The sequence below is a fragment of the Terrapene carolina genome, unplaced genomic scaffold (genome assembly GCF_002925995.2).
Source record: "Terrapene carolina triunguis isolate 2854851 unplaced genomic scaffold, T_m_triunguis-2.0 Scaffold111, whole genome shotgun sequence".
Lineage (NCBI taxonomy): Eukaryota > Metazoa > Chordata > Testudines > Emydidae > Terrapene > Terrapene triunguis.
This window is the reverse complement of record NW_020664462.1, coordinates 1,927,410-1,952,729: the sequence shown is the minus strand read 5'-3', so window position 1 is coordinate 1,952,729 and position 25,320 is coordinate 1,927,410. Positions and strand designations below refer to the sequence as shown.

Genomic DNA, 25,320 nt, shown 5'->3' with positions numbered 1-25,320 from the left:
CCTGGGTCAGAGAAGGGGGCCAAAGCAAATCCTCCCCAGTCCCAGTGGAGGAGAAGGCCGGAGTGCATAAACCTCTCCTCCTGCACCTTCTGGCAGGGGAACAGAGTGGAAGGGACACCGCCTTGGTCTCCTCTTTAGACCTTTCTCCACCATCCAGGGGTGTGGGCTGCACTGTGGTAACTCCAGTCAGGAGAGACACAGCCTCTTAACCCCCCCCCCCTTTTTAGGGTGACCAATATGTCCAAATTAGACCAAATGTTATCCACATTACTAATTAACATTCTGCCTATCGCAGTAGGTACTGGATTCCACTACCCTGCCAGTAGCTACCTGAGGCAGAACAAAACCAAGGGGGTGTCTGAAAGGTGGGGGCTAGTCTTTCATCAGCCATCCAGGCAGCTTTGATTCTGTCCCCTACAGCTACAGACAGGCAATGACCCATGCCAAGGACCTGTGGCTCTGGCCCTGAGAGAGCATTTGAAAATTATTATTTCCTGTTCATTGTAGCATTCGCCCTTTTTGCAAATGTCGATTCCTCCTCTGCCGCCCCATCCCTGTATTTCCACGGGGGGAGCATAGAGTCCGTTTGGATGATGACTGTTTCGTTAACAACATCTCACATTTCTTTTAGGGCCTGACTTTTTTCAGAAGTGCTGAACCCCCACAAACCCTGGCTGAAGTCAGTGGCTCTCCTGTGAACCTCAGTCCTTTTTGTCTTTGGAGGCAAATGAAATATATTGTGTCTGCTCCTCATTGGAACAACATCCGTTTACACCACCTGAGGATCTGGGCTATTCTTTCTTTTGGCCCAGCCTCATCAATTAGTGTCCCACACAATTCTCTAGTTCATTGCCCCTGCAGAAGAAGCACAAAACATGGGGCTATTGTAGGGTCTGCAAAACTGGTAGTTTGTGTATGTTGTTTAGTTCTTGGCAGTAATGTATGCGATGTATCCGATCAGGGGTTCTGAAACTTCAGTGCACTGCGACCCCCTTCTGACAATAAAAATTACTACATGACCCCAGGAGGGGGGACCAAAGCCTGAGCCTGCCCCAGTCTCACCGCCCCAGGTTGGGCATTGCGGGGGGGGAGGCCTGTAACCTGAGTCCCACCACTCATGGCCAAAGCCGAAGCCCTCGGGCATTGGCTTCAGCCAAGGGCAGTGGGGCTCAGCCTTCAGTTTCAGCCCCGGGCCTCAGCAAGTCTAAACCAGCCCTGGTGACCCCATTAAAACAGGGTCGCAACCCACTTTGGAGTCCCGACCCCCAGTTTGAGAACCGCTGTATTGGGTTATAATACATTCTTGACAGGTCAGAAATTGAGTTTAAGGACTTGACATTGACTCTTTAAAGTATTTACCTCCTACATTTGTGTGTGTGTATTTCTGCTCTCAGGGCAATGTCTGCTGTGTGGCTACACGTTGGACAATGTGGCAATCAGATTGGCGAGGAGTGGTGGCAGATCCTAACCAGGGAGAATGTGCCGCATGCAGAGGCTGATCGGTATGGTAACTCTGCAGTTCTAAGGAGGGAACCAGTTTTAAGCTACTCATGAGCCTACGCCTGCTAGTACTTGGAGTCAAATGGGTTAAGTGATCCATCCCTGCTCTTAACAGAGGGCAATCGTAGGAGTTCTTCTGCAGTCTCTGTGCAGCTGGCAGTCCTATCACAAGGCCTCATGCGGCCTTGCGGAGTGCTCCTAGCTTTATATTTCTGATAACAATAAGATCATTGTTCCAGTTCACTTTCCACAGACCATTTTAAACACAAGCATGCTGCAAGATGGGGCAGAGGGATTAATGCAGTTGATCAAAACCTTCCCTTGCTGGCCTCCGATCAAAGGCAGGCATTCCCCCTGCCAGCATGTTTGAGCCAAGGGAAGGGTATGTAAAACTCTGGGTTTAGAGTCTAAAATTCCAATATAAATATGAACAAATGTAACTGTTGCTACCCTTGAAACTGCCCTGAGAATACCCCTGGAACTGCACTGAGCACTCCTGGGGGAATTCTGCGCCACTGCACATGTGCAGAATTTATGTCTCCCGCAGATTTCTTTGCTTCCCTGCAGAAAAATGACTTTCTGATGGGGAAGCAAAGGGGAGCCATAAGAGCAGTCATGCAACTCTCCCCAGCAGTATGTTTTGGGTGCCCAGAGAAGCTGGCAGAGAGGTAAATCACTGTGGGGCAGGGGGTGGGACTGGGGAAGACCCAGCTGGTGGCTCCTACCCTGCGCCAGGCACAGCTGCTAGCGGGACTTCCTCTACCCCTGCACAGCATCCGGGACCGTGTCAAACCCACCCCCAGACTTCTCCCCCAGCAGCAGGAAGCTCTGCAAACTCCCCTCCCCCCCCCCAGCTTCCTGCACCGATCGCTCCTCAGCTGCAGGGGGAGGGATCCCTGTACAGGGAGCTGTTTTCCCCCATCCACCCAACCCCCATGCAACCAGACCCCCTCAGACCCTTCCACCGAGCCTCACCCCTCTGCACTCAGAACCCCCATTCCCAAGGAGCCTCACTCCCCCTACACCTCAACCACCCCGACAAGCCACCCTCACCCAGATCTTCACCCCACTGAGCCCCACTCCCCCAGCATCTGGACCCCCCCTGAGCCTCCCACACCCAGACCCCCCTGCTGAGTTCTATCTGCCTCACACCCAGACACCCCCCCCCGCTGAACCCCAACCACCTTCACCTGGACCCCTGCAGAGTCCCAGTCCCCCTGCACCCAGAACCCCCCATCAAGGCCCTGTGCATCCAGATCCCCCTGCACCCAGATCCCCCACTGAGCCGCCCGCACCCAGATTGCCCCACACAGAACCCTCTCAGCCCACACCTGGATCCCCCTCCCTAAGCCCCTCCACACTTGGATCCTGCCTTGCTGAGCCTGCCTGCTCACACCTGGTGCACCTGGCACAGGGGCAGGCCCTGGGGTGTTTCTGGGGCAGGCCCAGTCCTTGTGCTGCGTCAGGGTTGGGTGCAGCCTCACCGCTGAGTCCGTGTCCCAGGATGGGAGCTGCTCAGTGATCTCCCACCTCTGTGCAGCCAGTGGCCGGTGCTCCCCAATGCCATGCTGGAGCCTCCACATTTATTTAACAAATAAATTTTGCAGAATTTTTAATTTTTTGGCGCAGAAATTTTTAATTCTTTGGTGCGGAATGCCCTCAGGAGTAACTGAGAAGTAACAGCTGCCTCGAAAAGAGAGCTGGAGAAGATCTAGTAGGTCATCCAGCCCATCTTCCCAGGGCAGGGCAGGACTGTTCCCTGAGTTCCGGAAGGATTTGCTGTGGGGATCAGAGTTGGTGGGAGCCCCCTTGCCGTGTATTTACCCAGTCGCCTTCAGGAATGGATGCTCTTGAACTCCTATGCTGAGCACCCTGCTAGGTGGAGTCCAGGTCAGGCTTCAGGGAAGAGGGCTTCCCATACACACAGCTCGTGTCCTTTTCAGACATCCATTCTGCTCCCCCGATGGAAAGCTAAGCGCTACCTGCGTGGACAGCGAACCCAAAGTGGTGAGGAAGCTGCAGAAACACGTCAAGAGCGGGTAGGAGAACAGGGGCTTGTCTCATTCGTTGGAAACCCAGGCTGAATGCCCCCTTTAGGGTTATGTGCGCCTGGTGGGAGCATAGAGGTTGCAGGGAGCTGGGTTGCATCACACACACACACCCCTTGTACGTCCCTGGGGCAAGGAGCCAAGGGGAGTCTAGGCCTCTGTTTGCTTCCCCCTGCCTCGCAACAGAATCTTCTGGGCTCCCCCTTGTCAAGTTGGTAAAACTGCTCAAGAGTCGTGTGTGAAATGCTCAGTGTGACTGTCCTCTGCGCAGACTAGATCCTAACTCCTCTCCCAGCTCTTTCAGGGAGAACAATCTTATCGTGGGGAAGCGAGGAAGAGGCAACAACTGGGCTTATGGTGAGTGTCCATCTTTCAGTGCCCCCTAGATGAACTGTTCTGGGTGTGGACGATGTCCATCAAGGTTTGGAAAAAAATATGTATTTGCAGTGCAGCGCTTAGCCACCTGCTTCCTGAGGAAAGGCCGCTCCTCCCTCACACCTGCGGCTGCGACGTACGGGCGCCATTGTGCTCGGCTGGAAGCAACGGCAAGGAAAGCTACTCCTCTCTCGTGATCGCTCGACAGATTCGGCTGCTGGTGTGCAGAGACCACAGCCTATCAGTGTTGTCTCATTGCTTCCTTGTACTCCCATGTCCTCTGTCTGGGTCGAGCTCTTGTCTTGTACTTCAGTTGTGAGCTGCTTTTGTCAGCGACTGTCGTCTTGTTCTGTTTGTGTGGTGCCTACCACAATGGGGTCTTGGTCCATGGCTGGAGCTCCTACATGTTATGATGATAAGGCTGTAAAAGCCTTACTGCCACGGCTAGCGAATGGAAATTCTCCTTTAGCGCTCTGATAAAATGACAGTCATCCCACATCCTCCATCAGCAAAACAAGACGGGTGAGACCCTCAACCGATATCAGTTAGCCCTGCTCCAGTGATGTCTATTACGAAGATGTCTCTTTCCCTAGTCTTGTATTATCCAGCGTGTAGCACTGTTTGGCTTTAATAATGTCACAGATCCACAGGGCCCAGTCTAGGCCCCAGCCTGTCTCCAGTCCCTTGGGAGTGACCCCTCTTGTGTGCTGGGCCCCAAGGACCTACACAGTTCCACAGGGCAGGCCTGTGACCTCCAGGACTCCAAAACTGGGCCTTCAAGTGCCAACCAACCATGCCCCTTTCCATGGCTCCCTCCAGCAAAGCCAGACTCCAGCAGTGGGCTTGTCCTGTACCCCATGCTCCCAGTGAGTATTTGCGGGGACACCAGGCAGCCTCTTCAGAACCAGGTCACGCCGTATTAGTCACCTGGCCTACAGACTCTGAAAGTCCTTAGGTCAGCCTAGAAAAGCAAAGGCTAAGGCAGCATCAGGCTCTTCCAGGCAAGCTGCTGCAGAATCCATTTTTGCCCTGTCTCTTTCTCTCTGTTTTGTCTCCATTTCCTACTGTGCACGCAGTATTTCTGTGAGCTCAGCTCTTTACGCAATCACCTGACACCGTTTTCCCCCTTTGTTCTCCCACTCGGGGGGCAGGGGGGCTTTGCTCTGCTTCCTGGGGGGATGGGCAGGGGGAGACTCTGCTTCTGCTTGGCCGTGGTCACTAAATGTGATTGTCCTGGCTCTTGGGGTTTCCAGTCCCTCTTTGGATCCTCCATTCACCTGTGCCGATTTTGTTCAGTTTATTATGACTCTAGTTTCCAACCAGGCTGCTGGGTCAACCCTTCATCCCTTCCCTTTGCACTCAGTGCATGGCAATGCAAAGCCCAGAGGGAAACTGAGGCACACCTAGGCATCAAAAATATTCCCACCAGGCCCACATCCATCACAAACAGTAATAAAAAGGCCCTTTTCAGCCCACAGACAAAGCAGCCCTTCCTCTACCTCCTTGGAGGTTGCTTCTCCTCTCTTGCCCACAATTTATAGAGCCCCCCCCCCTTTTTTTAATCACAAGCCTCCGTATTGGGCTTTCAGCCCCCTTGCCCCACCCATCTCCACCTACAGATCTGCGGTCAAAGCTAGCCCCTTCCCTGCTCGTGTTCCAGTATCCTGGCAGCCCTGTGTTTTGGGAGGGCCAGGCTTCTGTTCTGTCCCTGGAGCTGCATGGCCGCGGTAGAGCAGATGCTCTTGATGCGTGCACACAGGACCTGGATTCGCCACGCTAGGAGGTAGCTGGAGCTGAGCCTCCTGAACGTGTGGAAATAAATTAGGGTGACCAGATGTCCCAATTTTATAGGGACAGTCCCGATTTTTGGGTCGTTTTCTTATATAGGCTCCTATTACCCCCCTCCCCCTGTCCTGATTTTTCACATTTGCTGTCTGGTCCCCCTAAAACAGATCCATCTGCTCACACTGCATGTTGCTTGGTGCATGGCAATAGGGGTGGGGGGCCAGGGTGGCTTTAGGCTCCTCTGATCCTGGGGCCAATGCACCCCTGTGTGTAAACTCCTGGTGTAAACCAGAGAAGCCTGAAGTGGTGTGTATGCGCTGTCTGGCCTTCACTCATCCTGCATTGGAAACAGCTGTTGCTCTGCTGAGATTAGTTTAGACCCAGTGACACGCAGAAGGATTCAGATGCAGACGATATGCCCTCAGTGCAGAGATGAATGAGGGGTTGAATCCTAAAGAAACCCCTTAAGTCGTGTGACCCTGCAGCATGGATCGGTCTGAGTGCCGATGGCTGAGATGAGCTCACCTTGGCCTCTAAATGGTTTAATGTTGACAGGATACCACGGCCCGCACTCAGCCAGCGAGAAGAACCTCCGAGAAAGGACGATGGAGAGTCTGCGGAAGGAGGTCGAGCGCAGAGACTGTTACTGTGGGACGGTGCTTTTCCATAGCCTCAGTGGTGGTACAGGAGCTGGTGTGTAGGGACTTTGCCCTTGCAATTGGTTTTATGTGGAAGGTGCTCGGATACTTCATGGATGGAGGGCTAGGTAGATGTTGTGATGGGAAAACAAGAGAACTTATATTATTTCAGTAGGTCCTCCCAGGTTATTTCACATTTCCCTCCATGTGCACCATACAAACTTCCTTCCAACCAGAAGCCTGCTTTCCACAGGTGCAATCGGGGGGAGATGGCAGGTAACTGTGAAGCAAATTTAGCTGGATTACATTTGCCATCACATTTTCACTGTTACTCTTGTGGTGTTTCATTGTTACTTGCAGCGTATTTGGTACTCTGTACCTTTCATGAAAGTGGTTTTCCAAAGGACTCTGCCATACAAAGCAAACCCACCCACCCCCACTAGAAGCTAATGCTGCCTACGTGTACCTAAGGTGGTAGAAGAAAAATGGTATTAATTAGAATGAATAACTGGAGAAATATTAGGTAAACCATAACAATTAGGCAAGCACTCATGGGGGCAGAGTTAAGGTTGTACATGCAACTGTCACTTCCTGGATGTTGAGTGTTTAACAGGCAACATTAACATTTTTAACATAGTTTATTGATGAAATTTCTAAGGGTTTTTTTATTTACAGAAAAAGGATAGGAAAAAAATCTATAATATGGAGATATTTGGTTAGGCCATTCTGATGGTTTCTATCTCCTTATGCAGCATTTGCAAGAGGTGCAGTGAAGAAGGCAGGAACTCCGATAGAGCCTGCCTCATTTGCTGAGGGCTTTCACTACATTTTTTTTTTTTTCTCTGCACAGCTCAGTGAGTTTGACATTTGTGCGCAGCTTAATCTGCCTCTGTGAGATCAGCTAGAGGATGTTTCAAGAATTTTTTTTGATAATGAGGAAAGTGTATTTTTCCCCACTCTCCTCTCACTCAAAAGTGGCCCGACCATTATTGGTCAAACTTGCCAGAAAAATTCACTGCCAGGAAGAGAACAATCCTGGAAGATTTCAGCAGGAAAGATGCAAGTTCCTGAAAGTTCTATTTATACACACACCCACAACTGAAAACAGGGGGTTAGAATGGAAATGCTTATGCCACCTTAACTATAATAGTTGCTACTATTCTAATACACAATCAGCTCTTAACTAGCACCATGCAGTGAGCACCTCCTTGTGGCCACCGGTGGGTATTATTATTGCACATAGAGACCCCAATCCAAATCTGGGCCTGCTGGGCTAGGCACCAACCCCAAACAGCTTACAGTCCAAACAGACAAGGCAAAGGAAGGGTGGGCAGGGAAACTGAGGCACAGAGCTGAATTGACTTGCTTGGGGTTACACAGTGGGTTAGTGGCTGAGCTGGGACTAGCATCCAGGGCTCCTGGCTCCCAGTTCCCATTGGAACACACTGCCTCTCAGGCACGTATGGATGAGACCAGCATCGTGATTGCTAGAGCTCTCTGCCCTAGGCCAGGCCGATCACATTTCTGAACAGGTTTGGGGGCTTTTTCCCACGTAGGCCTCGGTTCCCGGCTGTGTGAAGCGATCCGAGACGAGTACTCCCTGGGTCAGATCCTGTCGGTGACGGTAGCCCCGCACCAGGCTGGCGAGAGCCCTCTGCAGCACTACAACTCCTTGCTGTGCCTTTCGTGGCTCCAGCGGTACGTTCCTGTGGGCCGTGGGAGCTGGGCCGTGACCATAGGTCAGCAGCAAATGGTGGTGCTACGAGCCGGACGCTGATCACCATTCACTAGGGTGGTTCCCGCAGTGTGGAGCAAAAGCCCGCTCTCTGCTCCCGAAGAGCTCGCTGTCTGAGAAATACAGAATACAAGACCTATTGCCTAGTAGGCAACTATGGAATAACCTCCACTAAGTTACCCTGCTTTTCCTGGCAGGCGCTCTCGATGACTGGCTGTCACGGCTGGGCAGTCTGATCTGGGGGTGGAGCAGCAGTCGGGAGCCAGCAGGCAGGCTGGGTCTGCATACCAGGAGATCAGAGTCCGAGATGGGCCAGAGGGCACGCTGGGAGTGAGGGTCAGGGTACCAGGAGGTCAGAGTCAGGCAGCAGGAGCAGGTAGCGCAGGGCAGGCCAGCCGTCCTAAGCAGGGAAAATCCAGTTACACAGACAACTTCCTGTTCCTCTGCTTGGTTTAAACAGTGGCAGGGGACCAATCAGGACCCTCAGGGTTTTGCCAGTCAGAGCTCAGACCGGGAGTCCTCTGCCAAAGTCGAGTTTCAAGTTGTGGCAACTCCTAGCAGATCATGGGGTGGTAGGTTGGAACGTAGTGGCTTCTAAGGGCCCTGTGGACCGGGGTTTGAGACCTGCAGCCCCTGATGCTGGAGTGACTGGTACGATTAGACGAGGGAAGTTGTGGGCGAAGACTGGGCGAGGGAAGTTTTGGCACTACTGCTGAGATGGGGGGATGGTCGCAGGTGTAAGGCGCTGGCCTGGCACTTAGGAGAGCTGGGTTCAGTTCCCCCGTCTCCTACGGATTGCCTGGGTGGCCTTGGGCAAGTCACGCCGTCTCAATCACACCACCTTTCCCCAGCCCTTTGTCCTGCCTCTTTAGCTTTCAAGCAGGGGCTGTCTCTCGCTGTGTGTCTGTACAGCGCCTAGCACAATGAGGCCTGATCTTGGCTGGGACCCATAAGCACTCCACTAATACAAATGAATGGGGTTTCACTCACATGGTCAGCTGATGTAGCCCTGGAATGAGCTGTGAGGACTTGCTCAGTCCTGATCCAGGCAGAAGTTCCACCAACTTCCGTGAGATTCCTGCCTAAGGACTTGTGGCTGAGATCCTAACTCCAAAGGAACAATGACTCCATTTTATGTCTGTCTAGACATGTCGCCGGCGTCCTCCTGTTCCAGAACGATGCCGTGCTGAGGAGGACGGCAGCCCTGCTTGGGAAGAAAGCGCCAGTGTCTGACATGCAGCCTCAGGTCTCCCTCTCCGCCATGAACACCTACGTCGCTTCCTGCCTTGCTGGGCTGCTTTACCCGCTCAAGGCTTTCACGACAGGAAGGTGAACCGAGCAGATATTTGTCTTCTTTGCAACAGCTGTTGGTGCTCTGCAGATGACACTAGACGTACTGCAGTCCACAGCTGGTAATTGGCATAACTCTATCAAGTACAACAGAGCTGTGCCAGTATTCACCATCGGAGGATCTGGCCCATAAAATCTAGTGCATAGAAAGCTTTAGTCGAATCTTTTGGCATGGAGGCAGAGGCGCCGACTTCTTCTGGCGCCAGTGGGTGCTCAACCCTCCTCTGCCCCTAGCCCTGTCCTGACTCCACCTCTGCCCCGCCCCTTCCCGCCCCCATTCCAACCCCTTCCCCAAATCCCTGCCCCGGCCCTGCCTCTTCCCCGCCTCCTCCCCTGAGCGTGCCACATTCCCGCTCCTCCGCCCTCCCTCCCAGGTCTTGCTACAGCTGTTTGGCAGCGGCAAGCGCTGGGAGGGAGGAGGAGCGGAGATGCAGCGCGCTGGGAGGAGGTGGAGGAGGAGGTGAGGCGGGGGGCGGGGAGCTTGGCTGCCGGTGGGTGCAAAGCACCCACTAATTTTTCCCCGTGGGTGCTCCAGCCCCGGAGCACCCACGGAGTCGGTGCCTGTGCATGGAGGCAAAAACTCCTAAGTGCAGTCAAAATATTCCCAGTGTGCGAACGGAGGGACCAAGGGAGCATAGATAATTGAACATAGAAAGCAAAAGCAGCATGCATGAGTCCTTTACATCCAAAGACCTTATTAATAAACTCAGCAATAGCTAACTGGATATTACAGGATAACTAGCCTGCAACTCTCCCTGGAAACCGAGAAGGCTAGCAAGGTTGTCTAGGGTGACCAGACAGCAAGTGTGAAAAATTGGGACAGGAGATTGGGGGGGGGGGGGGGAGTGGTGTAATAGGAGCCTATATAAGAAAAAGACCCAAAAATCGGGACTGTCCCTATAAAATCAGGACATCGGGTCACCCTATCTGTGTCTGAGTGGGGCAGTAAAGAGGTTCTGAGAGAGAAGGCTGCACTACTCAGTAGCTGCTTAAGTATCACGGTGGTGGTGGTAGATGACTGTATGCCTCTCCCTTGCTTTTCAGTGGGATCAGCATGGGGATGGAACCGTGGGAGCTGCTGAGGTCTGTCTGCCCCATGACGACTATGAAATTCCTTCACATAGCTCAAGCCTGCAAGAGGTAGGAATGGGGCCTGTCCCACCACTTGAAGAGCGATTCTGAGCCTCTCCGATGAGTCTAATATTCTCACTCTCATTGTCCAGGTCAGTTCGTAGCCCAGCAGCTAATTTAAGAGACCAATACAAGACTGCTGTGGAGTCTTAAACCTGATGGGGGGCCACATTTTAAGTACAGAATCCTGCACAGTAGGTTTGAGCAGAGCCCGTGACGCTCTGAAACTCCTGTGACATCCCAGTGTCTGAGCCTGGCCTGTGAGGATCAGGGGCAGCTTGTGATGGGCTGCTTGTGATGGGCCGCTTGCAGGAGGGAGATTGTAAGTGGCTCGTTCACAAACACACACTGCACAAAGAACAGGAGTTCTTGTGGCACCCTAGAGACTAACACATTTATTTGAGCATAAGCTTTCGTGGGCTAAAATCCGCTTCAAAAGTTCACGTTGCTGCTGCCCCTGGAGGCCGTCTCCATTTTATCACGAGTCTTGTGATAGCTGGGGTTATTCTTAAAGCCCCCGCTCCTGGAAACACGTCGTTGTATGAGAATCTCCGTTTTCAGGCTTGGAAATGGTAAATTTCTAGGCTCATGGTTCTGGAGAAAAGTTTGGAAATATGAACCTTATGGGCTCAGAAACAGCAAGCAAAGAAAAAGCCAACGTTGATTATTTGTTTAGCTTTAAATTCATGAGATTAAAAAAGTCTCATGATTGTTTTTTGGCTTGTCTACACGTACAATGGTCATAGGTGCCGACTCCGTGGGTGCTCTGTGGCTGGAGCACCCACGGGGAAAAATTAGCAGCCAAGCTCCCCTCACCCCCCGCCCCACCTCCTCCTCCTCCTCCCCTGAGCGCACCGCGTCCCTGCTCCTCCGCCCACCTCCCAGCGTTTCCCGCCCAGCCACCGCCAAACAGCTGTTTGGCAGCGTTTGCATGCTCTGGGAGGGAGGGGGAGAAGCAGGAACATGGCGCAGTCAGGGGAGGAGCGGGGCCGGGGCGGGGATTTGGGGAAGGAGTTGGAATAGGGGCAGGGAGGGGGCAGAGTTGGGGTGGGGACTTTGGGGAAGGGGTTGGAATGGGGGCGGGTCCTCATGGAAGGGGTGGAGTGGGGGCGAGGCCAGGAGCAGAGTGGGGGTCATACATGCAGGGGAAGTCGGTGCCTATGACAGCGATGCTGCTGCAGCAGTTCTGCAGTGGAGACATAGCCGGACTCCCCCTCACTTGGGGCTGGCGAGACGGCAGGTGCACCGCTGCCCTGCTAACACAGCTTGGCAGAAAATGCCTTTCACCCGCCAGGGAGTCAAAGCAGCAACGATTTGACCCTGCCCCTGAGTGAGGTCAAGGCTGAGTGGGGACCCATTTAATTTCTAATGGGCTTGGGCCACTTTTATCTCCCCTTTGTTTGGAAATTAAATGCAAAAAATAAAGTTCTTCTTTGCATGATTACACAGGTGCATTCCACCCATGGTGTCTGCGCACCCAGCGCACGGCCATTGGACATTTTTTCCACTCCACGGTACCTGCTGGGCGGCTTGATTGTGTGAGAAGGGATTGAGACCCATGCAGTGTGGGAGAGTTCACATTGCTGCGGTCCCTGATGCGCTGGTGTTACTGTCACACTGCACGGATGCAGCTGTTTGTGTTTTTTTTATTGGAGGTCTGTCCATGGACTTACCTTAGTCAGACTAAGCTCAGGCTCTGCCCCCTAGTTTTCAGTGAAACCGACACGTTAGTTTTCACTGTAGCTCCTGGTGAATTTGGTTTGTTTCTCATTTCCCAGGGGGACGGTATTTTGGGACAGCTTGGCATCGTCTGTTGTGCACTCATTGCCCCGTGAGTCTCACGCAGGACAGCCCGTATCCTCTCTCTACAAGCGCCGCGTCTTCCAAATGTGCCTGAGCTGGGGACTCGGGTGGAGGAAGAGAGAGAACACCAGCGAGATAGACAAGTTCCCTTTTACCTGCCTCTGACTTGAGCCAACAGGCCCTTGGAAAGCCCTGTAGTAGTGCTCCATGCGCCTTGGCTGGGGCAGGGAGAAGAGAGAAAGCTAAACCAGTTGTCTTCTAGTTTATTCCTTGCAGCCTTCAAGATGAGATACAGGGTCAGCAAGATTACACATTCCAAAACATCCAGCTAACTACAGGGGCGAACCCTCCCTCTGTTCATCCGCCTTGAAATCCATTTGGAAACCTCTAGATGTAAATGCAGTCCAGGATGGGACCTCTGGGCACCCAGAAGTTTGCCTGGGGGACTGGTCTCTTTAAAAGTCTGATCTGCTGAGAAGGCAGAGTTGTGAGCTTGTCCCTCCCATACCTATTGTTGTCTGTATTACGGGTATCAGCTAGAGCAGCAGTTCTCAAACTGTGAGTCGGGACCCTAAAGTGGGGTCACCAAGGGCTGGCATTAGCTTTGCTGGGGTCCAGAGCCTAAGCCCAAGCCCCACAGCCCAGGCTTCAGCCCTGAGTGTGTGGGGGGCTCAGGTTACAGGCCCCCCTCCTAGGGCCAAAGTCCTTGGGATTCAGCTTTGGCCCCTCTCCCGAGGCAGTGGGGTTCAGGCGGACTCAGGCTTCGGTCCCCCCTCATGGCGTCGTGTAGCAACTTTTGTTGTCAGAAGGGGGTCCTGGTGCAATGACATTTGAGAACCTCTAAGCTAGAGGGCCCCAACCAAGGCAGAGGACCTGTTATGCCAGGCACTGTACAGACACCTAGCAGGTCCTGAGAAGCTGACTGTCTAGCAAGACAAAGGGCGGGAGGAAAGGAGTATTATTGTCCCCATCATACAGGTGGTGGTATGGACACTGCCTTCACCCCATCCCACTGAGGCACCAAAAGGGGAAAGTGACTTGCCCAAGGTCACCAGCAGAGCCAGGAATAGAACGCTGGTGTCCTGAGTCCCAGTCCACTGCTCGAGCCAGCAGGCCACACGAGTCCATTGGCTTCCCCCTCCCCACACAACTAGATTTGGGATCAAAATGTCCCTCAGATTCAAACCCCACTTGGCAACTCTAGGGTGGGAAGTGTTCAAGATGGGACCAGGAGAACTCTTCCCCACCGGCTGGGGGAGAGCTCTGAAGGTCTTCCCTGGATCTGCTTTGCCCTTAGCTTGCCTTGTTTGCAGCATTGTAGCGCCTCTGTGCTCGCTGTAGCCCGCAGCTACCAAGAGGACACCTTTCTTCTGTCCCGTGACTCGGTGCTGAGGAAGTTGAAGCAAGCTTACCGCTGCGTTCCTTGGAACCCCTTCCCTCTCAGCTGCTGGACAGGTCAGTCTCGCTGGGCCCTCTTCTGTGCATATTGCTGCTGGGGATATGGGACAGACTGACAAATGCAGCCAGTCTGCAAAGGTCAGACCAGAGCGTCACACATTCCTTGTGTTCAAGAGAGGTTTTCTTTGCTTTGGAGAAAAGGTCACAGGCCGGGGAGGCGTCTGAAAACCTGCATAGACTTCAAGTCCATTGAACTCACTGCTGGTCTTGTCTAAGCACTTGCATCTCACCCACCACCATAGCATCTGAGCCCCTCAGAAACTCACTTTCATTTATCCCGACAGATGCATAACAAAGGACGGTTCTCCATTTTACAGAAAGGGAAGGGAGACCCACAGAGATTAAGGGACTTGCCCAAGGTCCCACAGGAAGTCTGTAGCAGAGCCAGAAACTGGGCCTAGGTCTCCTGAATCCCAGACCTTAACCACAAGGCCATCCTTCTGTTGGTACATGAGGAACCAATTCAAGCCTGGTGGGAGCAGAAACATTGACTTCAGTGGAGCTACCTCCACATATCCCAGGACTGAATTCAGCTCGAGGTCATTGTGGGTATGTCTACACAGCAACTAGATACCTGCGGCTGGCCCGCTGCTGTGGAGACATTCACTGAGAATCTCTACTGTGCCCAGCCTACCTGGGTGGGCTATGTAGGAAGGCAGAATGTAATGAGCCAGGTTGAAGCTAACATCCCCACTCGCTCTAAGGGAGCCAGGGGCTATTTGATCCTTGAGGACTGGCCAGTGTCCGAGTGGCTAGAAGCCAGCCTGGGGAAGCAGGTTTCAGCAGGGGCTAAGGGCAGGGGGAGGACGCTGGCAGTGAGGGGAAGGGTCCATGCAGGTGGAAGGGTGGAGGTGAGGGACAGAGATGTGGGAGGGCTCTGATTTGGGGGGGAGGGAGGTGGGATGGGCAATATCTGGTTGGAGCGAGCTGAGGCAGGAAGGAGAAGTAGAGTATCACCTCGTCGACACAAGGCAGCTCACGTCAGCCTAACTCTGTAAGCGTCTACACTCCAACTGCCCGCCCGCCGCCGTAACTCGCCCTCTACGCTGACTTAACTCCACCTCCGCGAGAGGTGTAGCACTTTGGTCAATGTAGTTAGGTCGACACAGTCTCACTCTAGATCAATGGTCTCCAACCTTTTTATGCCCACGATCAGTTTTTGAATTTAAGGGCAACCCAGGATCTACCCCGCCCCTTCCCCAAAACCCCACCCCACTCACTCCATCCCCTCCTCTCTCCCTCACTTGCTCTCCCACACCCTCACTCACTTTCACTGGGCTGGGGCAGGGGTTGGGGTTCGGGCAGGGGTGCGGGGTGCTGGCTCTGGGAAGGGGCTCAGGGCTGGGGCAGGGGCTTGAGGTGCAGGTGGGGGTTTGGGATGCAGGAGAGGGTACGGGTGCTGGCTCCGGGAGAGGGCTCAGGGCTGGGGTGCGGCCTCCCCCTGGGTAGCACTTAGCCTCCCACCAATGGAAGTAAGGCAGGCTCCCTGCCTGCCACTCCTGGAAGGGGCCAACATGCCCCTGCAGCCCCTGGGTGGGGGGGGCACGTGGCTCCACACGCTGCCCCTCTCTGCAGGCGCTGCCCCTCTCTGCAGGCACCACCCCCAAAGCTCCCATTGGCCACAGTTCCCTGTTCCCGGCCAATGGGAGCTGCAGGGGTGGTGCTTGCAGGCAGGAGCAGCATGCAGAGACCCCTGCCCCCCGAGAGTGGCATGGAACTGCGGCAGGCAGCCCCACTGCACCATCGTGGTCGGAGCTCATGATCGACTGGGAGAGTGCCCAGGAGTGCCCAGTTGATAGCGATCGACGGGTTGGTGACCACTGCTCTAGATACGGTGTTGCTTACGTCCCCTGTTGCTGCTTTTCAGAAGCCGTCCGGCAGTGCCCCACACTGACAGTCTCCTGGTGGGGATGCGCACCACTGACACAAGGAGCGTAGAGTGGACATGCAGAAGCAATTTCATGACTGCAGGTGGCCGTACAGCAACACAGCTTAGGTCAACTTCACTTTGTAGCGTAGACTTGGCCTCAGATTCCTCGGGAGTCTCTCAGTGTAGCTCACTGCCACTCAATCCACGCATCCTTGGGGCTCGAAGAGTTAATAGCCATGAGTGGCTCAGGCCTTTGTTTTATGGCTCAGCAGGCAGGGATCTCTAGCTGCCTGGTGCCCCCAGCATTGTGCTGAAGCACTAGATCATGACTGACCCAAAGAGCGGTGTCACCAGCACCTCCCCTCCAGCTCTCCCAGGGCTGGGGGCAAGCTGGGCCCTCTAGTTCATTCTGTAGCTTCCCCAAGAATGTGGGGACTCCAGATCCTTGGTCCATTCCATAGTGAGGTGCTCAGGAGAGGGAGAGGCGGACAGAACTAGTTGGTGCTGCTGGCTTTGGGGCGCTTCTCTCCGTAACGAAGGCAGCCCAGTCCTGGCCGCAGCACCCTCGCTAGTGCAGTCCTGGGACCCTGCTGAGCAGAGACACCAGGAGCATTGTCGAGTCTCCCACATTTGGAGGGAGGTGACCTCAGATTCATTGGCTCATCCCTCAAACCTCCTCATTTGGAAGGTGCACAGGCCCCTCGCACCCAAACGATGCAGTTGTGGGAGGGATTGGAAGGGAGAAATGAAGGAGGGAGGGGACAGGGGGAAGAGATTGGGGCAAAATGGGAAAGGAGGGAGAAAAGGCAGCAAAACTGAAAGCAAAACCAGGTAGGAGCTGCAGTGACCCTTGTGGGGGAAGGCTCCTTCCTTCTGACTCAGCTGTCCATCAAACCGATGGACAAAGGCAGACCCAGCAGCAGGGACTACAGCTGCAGAAACCTCTGAATCCGTGTATTCATTATTAGGAGTGTTCCCGTAGCCTCTAGTCACAGACCAGGAGCCCATTGTGCTAGGGGCTGTACAAACACAGACCAGCCCTCAGCGCGACGCTGGGAAGAACCAGCAGGGAATTGCACACTTAGAAGCAGGGTCATTAGTCTTTTATTTATAATGTTTCATATAGACACACAAATCAGTAACTCCAGGTTAAGGGAGAGAGCGGAATGCTGCATACACCTTTGCCTTGTTGCGTTAGCCAAGCGTGTGAAACAGGCGCAGCGCAATCAGTCCCCTGCTCAATACACTTCTTGAGGCCCTTGTCCGATAGCGACTGAGGAGCAGTGAGTGGGGTGCTCATGCTGAGATTCCTCTCGGACTGTCCTCGGCTCTGAGGTGGGGCTAGTGGAGTTGCGTTTAAAGGGCCAATTTACCCCGCAGCTTTCACGGGAGGATCTCCCCTACTTTACACCCGTTAATGAAGCATCACACCACTCCAACGAGGGAAGTCTGATCCCCGCTTTAATGAGAGGGAGGTAGAGGAGTGGCTTGTACCCGGTCCCAGGGTGACTGTTTATTTCAGGGGAGCGGGATAAGGCCCTGGAAGATTTCACGTGTGCGTATTATTAGAAATCAGGCTCTTATATAATTCCACTCTGCACTTTGCTGCAAGACTAACGTTAGGAAGAGTTCTCACCTGCGCAGTAGTAGACCGGAACTTCAGTTTAGTTTAGCTAGGCTAGATGTTTAGAATGCAGAGGGCTTTCCCCCTCCAGGAATGAGGTAGGTGCCATATGTCCCTTGTAACCCTTTCCGGGTGGGAGAAGACCTCTCGGGAACACGTCACTTGTGAAGGGTTAATATGTCTGAGTGAAGAGATGACTTTCCGTCCCACAGACTCTCTCAACATCGTGGAGCCCGGATGTCACAGCCACTCGCTGACCATCTGCGCCAACCACGGCAGCTCAGCGGAACTCCTGCAGCAGGTGGTAGCCAGAGCAGAGGCCATGTACAAGACCAACGCCTACCTCCACTGGTACTGGCGATACGGCTGCGAGGAGGCGGATTTCCAGCAGGCCTTCGAGACGCTCTGCTCAGTGGCAGATGATTACAGCCGGCTGGGAGAATAACACTGTCTGCTTTGGCACTTCCAGGCTGCTGGCTGTCAGCCTTCCTCCTGAGAGCCCGGAGAACCTCCAGGAAAGATCGTGCCAAGGTCTCTGGGAAAGGGGTGGTTCTGCATTGAGGGGGATGCTGCTTTAAATCAATACTGTGACACAACACCAGGCAAATAGAATCGCTTCTCAGCTGGTGGGGTGTGAGTGTGTGCAAAACAGACTGTGGGCTCGACTGTCTCTTGGTCCATGGGCCCATGCAGGGGTGATAGGGAGAGTAAGATCCCTTTGTGCCCCTGCACAGGCTACCCAGACCTTGTATAGAGGAATAAGGGGGTGAACCAACCCCACCCAATGAGTAGATGGGTGGGGAAGGGCTCCCACCCGCCCAGGGCCAGCCAGCATCGCAGGGGTAGTAATTTACTGTTGGTTTGGATTAGCAGCAAGTTGGTATGCCCTGGAACAAAGGGGAGTCGTAGAGGAATCATGCCTTTGCTTCTGGAGGACAGAGGGCATGTGGCAAGGCCACCAAGAAAGCCTATACACGTACCACCCGGACATGCCTTGCCTCAGAAGATCTCGCCCACTTTGGGATGGTGACATAAGGCTCTTGGGGATCTAGGGTATGGGTCCTTCTCCTTAGCGTTGAGCTAAAGCCAAATCCTACTTACCTTCCATAGAGGGGGAGCCACCCTGCATGACAAAGGGGAACAGGTTTTGGTCCCTAATCTGGTCCCTGGAAAACCAGAGGCAGCTAAAGCTACGAACAGGCAGGGTTACAAAGCAGAGAGATTGAGCAGGTAATTAGAGGGCTGAACAAAACCCTGAGCAGATTTATTCAGGGAGAAGACTACACACTAGTAAAGACCTGACTCATCTCCACTTGTACAGCCAGGCAAGAGACGCGGTTACAACGTGGTTGCAATTTGGCCTGTAGACAGGACCTCAGATGTTCCTTAACCAGGCTAAAGCCTTGGACACGTTCCATAGGCAATGTTTGGGGACAGGCAGGGGCAAACCTCACCCTTCCATTGGGGCATGTGACAGAGCGCCTCCTGCAGGTTTTACAAGGACCCTGTTATTTAATGTTGTGAAGGCCAAGACTATAACAGGGTTCAAAAAAGAACTAGATAAGTTCATGGAGGATAGGTCCATTAATGGCTATTCGCCAGGATGGGCAGGGAGGGTGTCCCTAGCCTCTGTTTGCCAGAAGCTGGGAATGGGTGACAGGGGATGGATCACTTGGTGATTACCTGTTCTGTTCATTCCCTCTGGGGCACCTGGCACTGGTCTCTGTCGGCAGACAGGATATTGGGCTGGATGGACCTTTGGTCTGACCCAGTATGGCCGGTCTTGTATTTAGCACTAAGCTGAGAGCTGGCTCTAGAACCCGCTGTACCAAGAAGCAATTGTGCACAAGCTCAAAAGACTGTTAAAAACCCTGGCCCAACATGATACCTGACCGGCTGCCTAGTACTAGCTGAAGGTGCCCCAGCATCCCTAGGTTGTTAGGTGTTGACTCTTTCTTCTCCCTTAATATTGTGCCCTTAAGATCAAGAGGAAGGGGGTCCTCATAGGACCACCTGTGGCTGCCTTCTTCCGTTCTTTCACAAGGATTCCCCATTGGCTGGATCGAGGGTTTTTAGGGTGTCTCTACACTGCATGCTAAGCCCGGGCTTTGATTCAGGTTTGAGCTCAAGCCCCGCTTCCCCCCTTCGCACCCCCCACAAATCAGTCTGACTCAGGGCAGCAGGCACTCGGCTCCTAGGACCCTGCTAGCAGAGCCCGAGTCCTGCTGTGACTTGGGTCCCAGCCCTGTCATTATGCAGCGTGGATGCAGCTCAAGCCACAGACCTGAGTCAGGTGGTCAGCGTAGCGCAGTATGGACGTGTTAGCACGGCTGGGAGACCCGGTCCAGTAACCGTAAACCCAGGCTTGCAATGCAGCGGGCTGCTCACACATGGGCTTGGAAACACCATAAGCCCAGTTCCCACAGACCCGGGCTCAGTGTGCAGCGTAGACAGACGCTGAGAGCCCCTTTGTGTCACTCTGGCCACTTTACCTGGCATCAAGGGGCTGGAGTGGGGGGTAAGATTCTGACATTTCAGAAGCTCCAAATTTTCTGGGTCCTCCAAAGGAGGCCACCCCACCAGGGGCCTGGCCTGCACACTCCTGGTATTTCTAATGTTAAAACATACGAGAAAGATGACAGCCCTTCAGGTCTTTTCACCTGTCGCAAAGAGGCCCAAGCTCTGGTTTCTTTCCTCTGCAGCTCACCTGTAACATGCACACTCCTGCCCTGCCAAGGCGTTGCATTTTTCAGAGTCAGGGAAACAAGTTCTCCTAGTTCAATTAACGAACGTGTATTTTATCTTCCTCTCTGCCCGATGACTCCTCTACCTTAGCTAGCACTAACCTTCATTCTAGTGAACCAAAGCAGTTTGTCACTAGCCCAGTTTTATTTTCTGAGAAGTCTCTCGTGGAAATCAATGCTGACAGTTTTCTGAGGTCAATTTGTTCATTTCCTTGTATAGAACACAAGGCAAATGGCTCTGTCCTGCCCCTGCTATATGACATGGAGCGCCGCCGGGGGTTTGTTCTTCACCGTAGCCGTGATGAGTCCAGGTTTCTTGTGCATTTGCTGGAGGGCGGCCATGGCTCTAAAGTACTTGTGCTGATAACAGAAAACAAGATCTAGTTATTAAAATGGCGGCGGTTCTTCAGGCCTATAGTTTAGATGCAGAGATGGTTAGGGGAGCCGGCACAAAATTACTTTCACCAGCGTCACGCTTATTTGGAAAAGTCGTCCTCATCAGGAACACGGGAACTGCCAGAGCCACTCCCAGTAACCCAGCTCCAACACAGGCCCGTCCCACCTGATTCAGAAGAAGGGGCAAGAAACCCACTAGTGGGCAGTTATGGGATAACCTGTCCCCAGGGACAGTTTTCTCCTAACCCCCATCAGCTGAGGGTTGGTTTGGGGGTGTTTGGTTTAGAATCCTTACTACTGTAAGCCTGGACATGGCCACTACTGTAACGTGGTGGCCACCACCCAAGCAGCCTGTGGGGCCAGGGGTGCCTCTGCCGTGCTCTGCCCCGTTTCCCCTTCTCCAGGGCTCCTTGAACAAACTCTACACAGCCTCTCAGCCAATCACAGCCCTTCTTGGGGTTTGGTTTCTGTATTAACACAAAGTTGTTAAACGCAACCACAAAAACACATCTTCCACCCTGCCTTAAGCTCCCCGAGGTACTGCCCCTTCCTGCTGCCTGAGCAGATGCAGGGCTTGGCCTGTCTTCTTTGACTTCTCCCAAAGGAAAAACAAAGCTTTCAGCTAGGTTATATTGCCTGGCCCCAACTCCCTGCATGAGACCCTCTCACCCTGCAGCTTCACTCTGCAATTCCCTTTCTAGCTGTGCCCTCACCTCATTAGCGGAGGTGACGGGCAGAAATTCAGAGTTCATCCTGTAGCATACGACCACCAAGCGCCAGCGCCCGGGGTGGGAGAGGGAGCGGTGACCGGGGCTGCAAACAGCTCCTTGTACAGTATAACTGAACAGGAGCCGTTTCAGAGGGTATTGCCGATGCCCCATCCTGCGCATAGGGAGCGTTTACCCCCAACAGAAAATCCTGGCACAGGTTTGCACTACCAGCCTGGCACCGACTCACGCTACCTTCTGATCAGTCTTCATTTTGGCATTGTAGAAAGAGGTGGAATCTGGACAGGCTGGCAGCACCTCCGCCTGCAGCCGGTCAAACCGCTCCTGCTCATCTTCATCCTGGGAGGAAGAGAAGGCGAGAACCCAACTGTCACAGGGTGACTGGCCCCTTGGAGGGGGATTAGGGCCAGCCCCACCTGTGCAGCAGTTAACTGCATCCCAGCCTGAGGGGGGGGACTAAGGGGTCAGGTGTTAGCAGGGTGAACGCCTGGGCCCCAGAACTAAAAGGCTCAAGGAAACACAGTCAGAGACCCTGTGATCAGAACCCCAGGGAAGCCCTGAGATAAGGGGAGGGGAAACCTGCTAAGAAGCAGGGCCTCCGGGGAGAATGCCCCGGGAGGCCGTGCTCCGCCTCAGGAGTGGAGAAGGAACGGTACAGGGCCTGCAAGTAGGGGTGTAGAGCAGGGAAATGCAACATAACCCAAGAGGGGCAGAAGAATCATTGTTTGGACATTTAATTGGATTCTTTAGTTAGACTGCGGTTACCCTGGAATGGGATTGAGCTTTACCTGTGACCTGTCCAGAGGGCTGAATTACCCAGAACAGATAACTGCAGAAACAGATCAGCTGACAAAAGGGGGCGGGGGACAGAGTGGGAAAAGTCCCTGCAATGCTGTGTCCTGACCTGAGGGGGCGCTCTGCTGGTGAATGCACCCCATGATGCCAACCCTGTATGAACAACAAAGGATTAGACAGGAGGCTGCAGAGGTATCTGCGACTGCAAATGAAAGAGTTGATTCTCTTATCAATTAAGGGCAATCTAGATCCTTCACATGAATGGAAGTTAGTCTCCTGTGATACTGCACTCGGATAGTATGATCTTGGGGGCCATATAAGAGGCTAGAAAGACATGGACCGGAGATGAGAGCTCTTCCCCTTTCAGTGCCTGGGGTATACAAGGAACCCTGGGCAGTTTACAGGCAGCCAGTCAGCACCTTAGACTCTGACAGGAGGTTCCGTCATTTCTCTATTGGCCGGCCACACCAGCAGGGGTAGGCAAGGAGCAACTCTTCTCATAGTTGTGCTCTATCGATAGCTACATCCAGGACAACCTGTTCTCCACTGCAGGCTGGAAGATGACATGGGGCTTCTTGGAGCAGAAAAAGGACTAATCTGCAGAGTCTAAAGTCTAATGCCACATGTGCATGGTGGGCTTTGACTCACTGGAGCTGGTGGACAGACACCCACCGATGCGTTTATCTGAACAGCCCTCTCCTTTAATGCCCACCTTCTAAAGTCTCCTTGTCCAGCACGGAGGGCATGAGGACACTGAAGAGAAATGTGCGTTCGAAGGATACCCAGATCTGACAGTGATTGGGAGTGCGTTGGGGTCAGGTCTCAAGTGAGCACCCTCAGGAATATATTTTGTCTTTTCATGAATGGCTTGGAGAACGTGGAAGTCAAGTTCATGAACAATATAAAAGTGGGAGGGTCAGAAATTAGAGGATTAGGCCAAAAGAAACCTGATGAGGTTCAACAAGGACAAGTGCAGAGTCCTGCACTTAGGACCGAAGAATCCCATTCACTGTTACAGACTAGGGACCGAGGGGCTAGGCAGCAGTTCTGCAGAAAAGGACCTAGGGGTTACAGTGGACGAGAAGCTGGATATGAGTCAACAGTGTGCCCTTGTTGCCAAGAAGGCTAACGGCATTTTGGGCTGTATAAGTAGGGGCATTGCCAGCAGATCGAGGGACGTGATCGTTCCCCTTTATTCGACATTGGTGAGGCCTCATCTGGAATACTGTGTCCAGTTTTGGGCCCCACACTACAAGAAGGATGTGGAAAAATTGGAAAGAGTCCAGCGGAGGGCAACAAAAATGATTAGGGGGCTGGAACACATGAGTTATGAGGAGAGGCTGAGGGAACTGGGATTGTTTAGTCTGCAGAAGAGAAGAATGAGGGGGGATTTGATAGCTGCTTTCAACTACCTGAAAGGGGGTTCCAAAGAGGATGGATCTAGACTGTTCTCAGTGGTACCAGATGGCAGAACAAGGAGTAATGGTCTCAAGTTGCAGTGGGGGAGGTTTAGGTTGGATATTAGGAAAAACGTTTTCACTAGGAGGGTGGTGAAGCACTGGAATGGGTTCCCTAGAGAGGTGGTGGAATCTCCTTCCTTAGAGGTTTTTAAGGTCAGGCTTGACAAAGCCCTGGCTGGGATGGTTTAGTTGGGGATTGGTCCTGCTTTGAGCAGGAGGTTGGACTAGATGACCTCCTGAGGTCCCTTCCAACCCTGATCTTCTATGATTCTATTAAATTGGGTGGAGAATGGTCTTAAATCTACAGCATGAATGCCAGAGGGTGACTGGCCCTTTAAAAGGGAGTGGGGGAGGCCAGTGCACCTATGACTGATTACCAGCTGCCCAACTGGGCTAAAGGGAAAGCACTTCAGCCTTATCAAGAGGGACACAGCAGCAGGGGTGAGGGGCTGCCTGCTGAAACCTCCAGGCACAAGGGTAAGGCGAGTGTTTGGGCCTGGTAAGAAGCACCTGGAATCCTGGGCTAGAGAAGAAGCTCGTCTCCAGGGCAGGAGCCCTGAAAAGGCACCAGCTGGGAAAAGATGGCAGGACCTATAGTATTAAAAGACTGTGTTTGAATCCTGGGCTAGGGAGGAAGCTGGTCTCCAGGGAGCGAGCCCTGAGAATGGGTGAATGGGGAGAATTGTAAGGAGGAGAGGCTGCTGTTGTCCGTGGACGCTGGGTTTTAAAACAAGGTAAATCCTCTTGTTTGGGGGAGGGATAAGGTGACACTGTACCAATAAAGAAACTTGGGTTGGGCATAAATGCAGATAATCCTGGTGTAATCCAAATCTGGAAACCCTAATTTCTGGGGGAAACACAGGCACGTAGAGTGCTGCAGAAGCATGCTTGCCCAGAAGGGGGCGCTCCAGGGCATTGGAGCAATGGCATGGAATCATTAAATTAAGATTCAATACAGACAAATGCAAAATGTTTCAAAGTAGGACGAAATGCTCAAATGCACCACTCTAAACCAAAGGGCACAGGCCTGGTGGTGCTCCCACAGAGACAGAGCTGGGGCTTGCTGAATAGAAAAGAATTAATGCAATGCAAAGCAACTGCTGCACTGGGTTGTATTAACAGGGGCATCCGTGTGATGTAAACCTGTAGTATCAAAAGTCAGAGGAAGCTACGAGGCACATTTTACGCACCTTTTGGGCCCGACTCGTAAGGAGGACAAGTAGTCCAGGGTCAGAAACCACTCAGGAAGCCTGTGTGGGGAAAGGTTTTGATTCAAAGTTGGGAGCCCAGAGCTAGAAAACACACTTTAAGGAGGTGTTTGGTGGACGGGACTTTCCGAGATGGTAAACAGCACAGGAGAAGCCAGAACGTCTGAATTGCCAACTCTAGGCTGCATGACCTTAGCTGGTTTTCTCCTTTAAGAGGTGTTGGAAGAGAAGCCCAAAGACTGTCTTCCGGGTGAATCAAGACTAGGGGAGATGAGATGGTCCAACTTCTGAATAGTAGGGCCGCCCGGGGGGGCAAGTGGGGCAATTTGCCCCAGGCCCCGCAGGGGCCCCCACGAGAATGTTGGAGGCTCCCCCCCTGCCTCCGCCTTCCCCCATCCCCCGGTGCCTGAGCGCGCCGCGTCCAGGAGCGGCCCTGGACAGCGCTGCAGCGGCATGGCTCGGGCGGGGCTTGAGCTCCTCCCGCTCAGAGACGCGTGGTAAGGGGGCGGGGCTGCGAGCTGCGGCCGAGCAGCGGGAGCTCAGATCCTGCTGGAGCCACGCCGCTGCAGCGCTGTCCAGGGCTGCTCCTGGACGCGGCGCGCTGAGGCTCTGGGAGAGGGGGGAGGCGGGGGTAAGCGACATGGTAAGGGGCCGGGGGGGTTGGATAAGGGG

General features: G+C 53.4%; 2 protein-coding genes across 2 annotated transcripts in view; one reads left to right on the top strand and one right to left on the bottom strand.

Moving 5' to 3' along the window:
* The window catches only part of LOC112109598 (tubulin delta chain-like), a 48,997-nt gene extending 30,158 nt beyond the window's left edge, over window positions 1-18,839 (top strand). The window contains exons 2-12 of the mRNA XM_026652148.1: window positions 1,395-1,502; window positions 3,444-3,539; window positions 3,844-3,905; window positions 6,264-6,401; window positions 7,903-8,044; window positions 9,228-9,410; window positions 10,476-10,571; window positions 12,341-12,416; window positions 12,858-12,860; window positions 13,679-13,820; window positions 17,530-18,839. Of these exons, the coding sequence (XP_026507933.1) occupies window positions 1,399-1,502; window positions 3,444-3,539; window positions 3,844-3,905; window positions 6,264-6,401; window positions 7,903-8,044; window positions 9,228-9,410; window positions 10,476-10,571; window positions 12,341-12,416; window positions 12,858-12,860; window positions 13,679-13,820; window positions 17,530-17,762 (1,275 nt within the window). The 5' untranslated portion in view covers window positions 1,395-1,398 and the 3' untranslated portion in view covers window positions 17,763-18,839. The remainder of the gene's footprint in view (window positions 1-1,394; window positions 1,503-3,443; window positions 3,540-3,843; window positions 3,906-6,263; window positions 6,402-7,902; window positions 8,045-9,227; window positions 9,411-10,475; window positions 10,572-12,340; window positions 12,417-12,857; window positions 12,861-13,678; window positions 13,821-17,529) is intronic.
* Window positions 18,840-19,524: 685 nt separating this feature from the next.
* Window positions 19,525-25,320, bottom strand: part of KIF9 (kinesin family member 9) — a 7,693-nt gene continuing 1,897 nt past the window's right edge. Inside the window, exons 2-3 of the mRNA XM_026652144.2 lie at window positions 21,420-21,524; window positions 19,525-20,421 (exon numbers count right to left, since the gene is read on the bottom strand). Of these exons, the coding sequence (XP_026507929.2) occupies window positions 20,314-20,421; window positions 21,420-21,524 (213 nt within the window). The 3' untranslated portion in view covers window positions 19,525-20,313. The remainder of the gene's footprint in view (window positions 20,422-21,419; window positions 21,525-25,320) is intronic.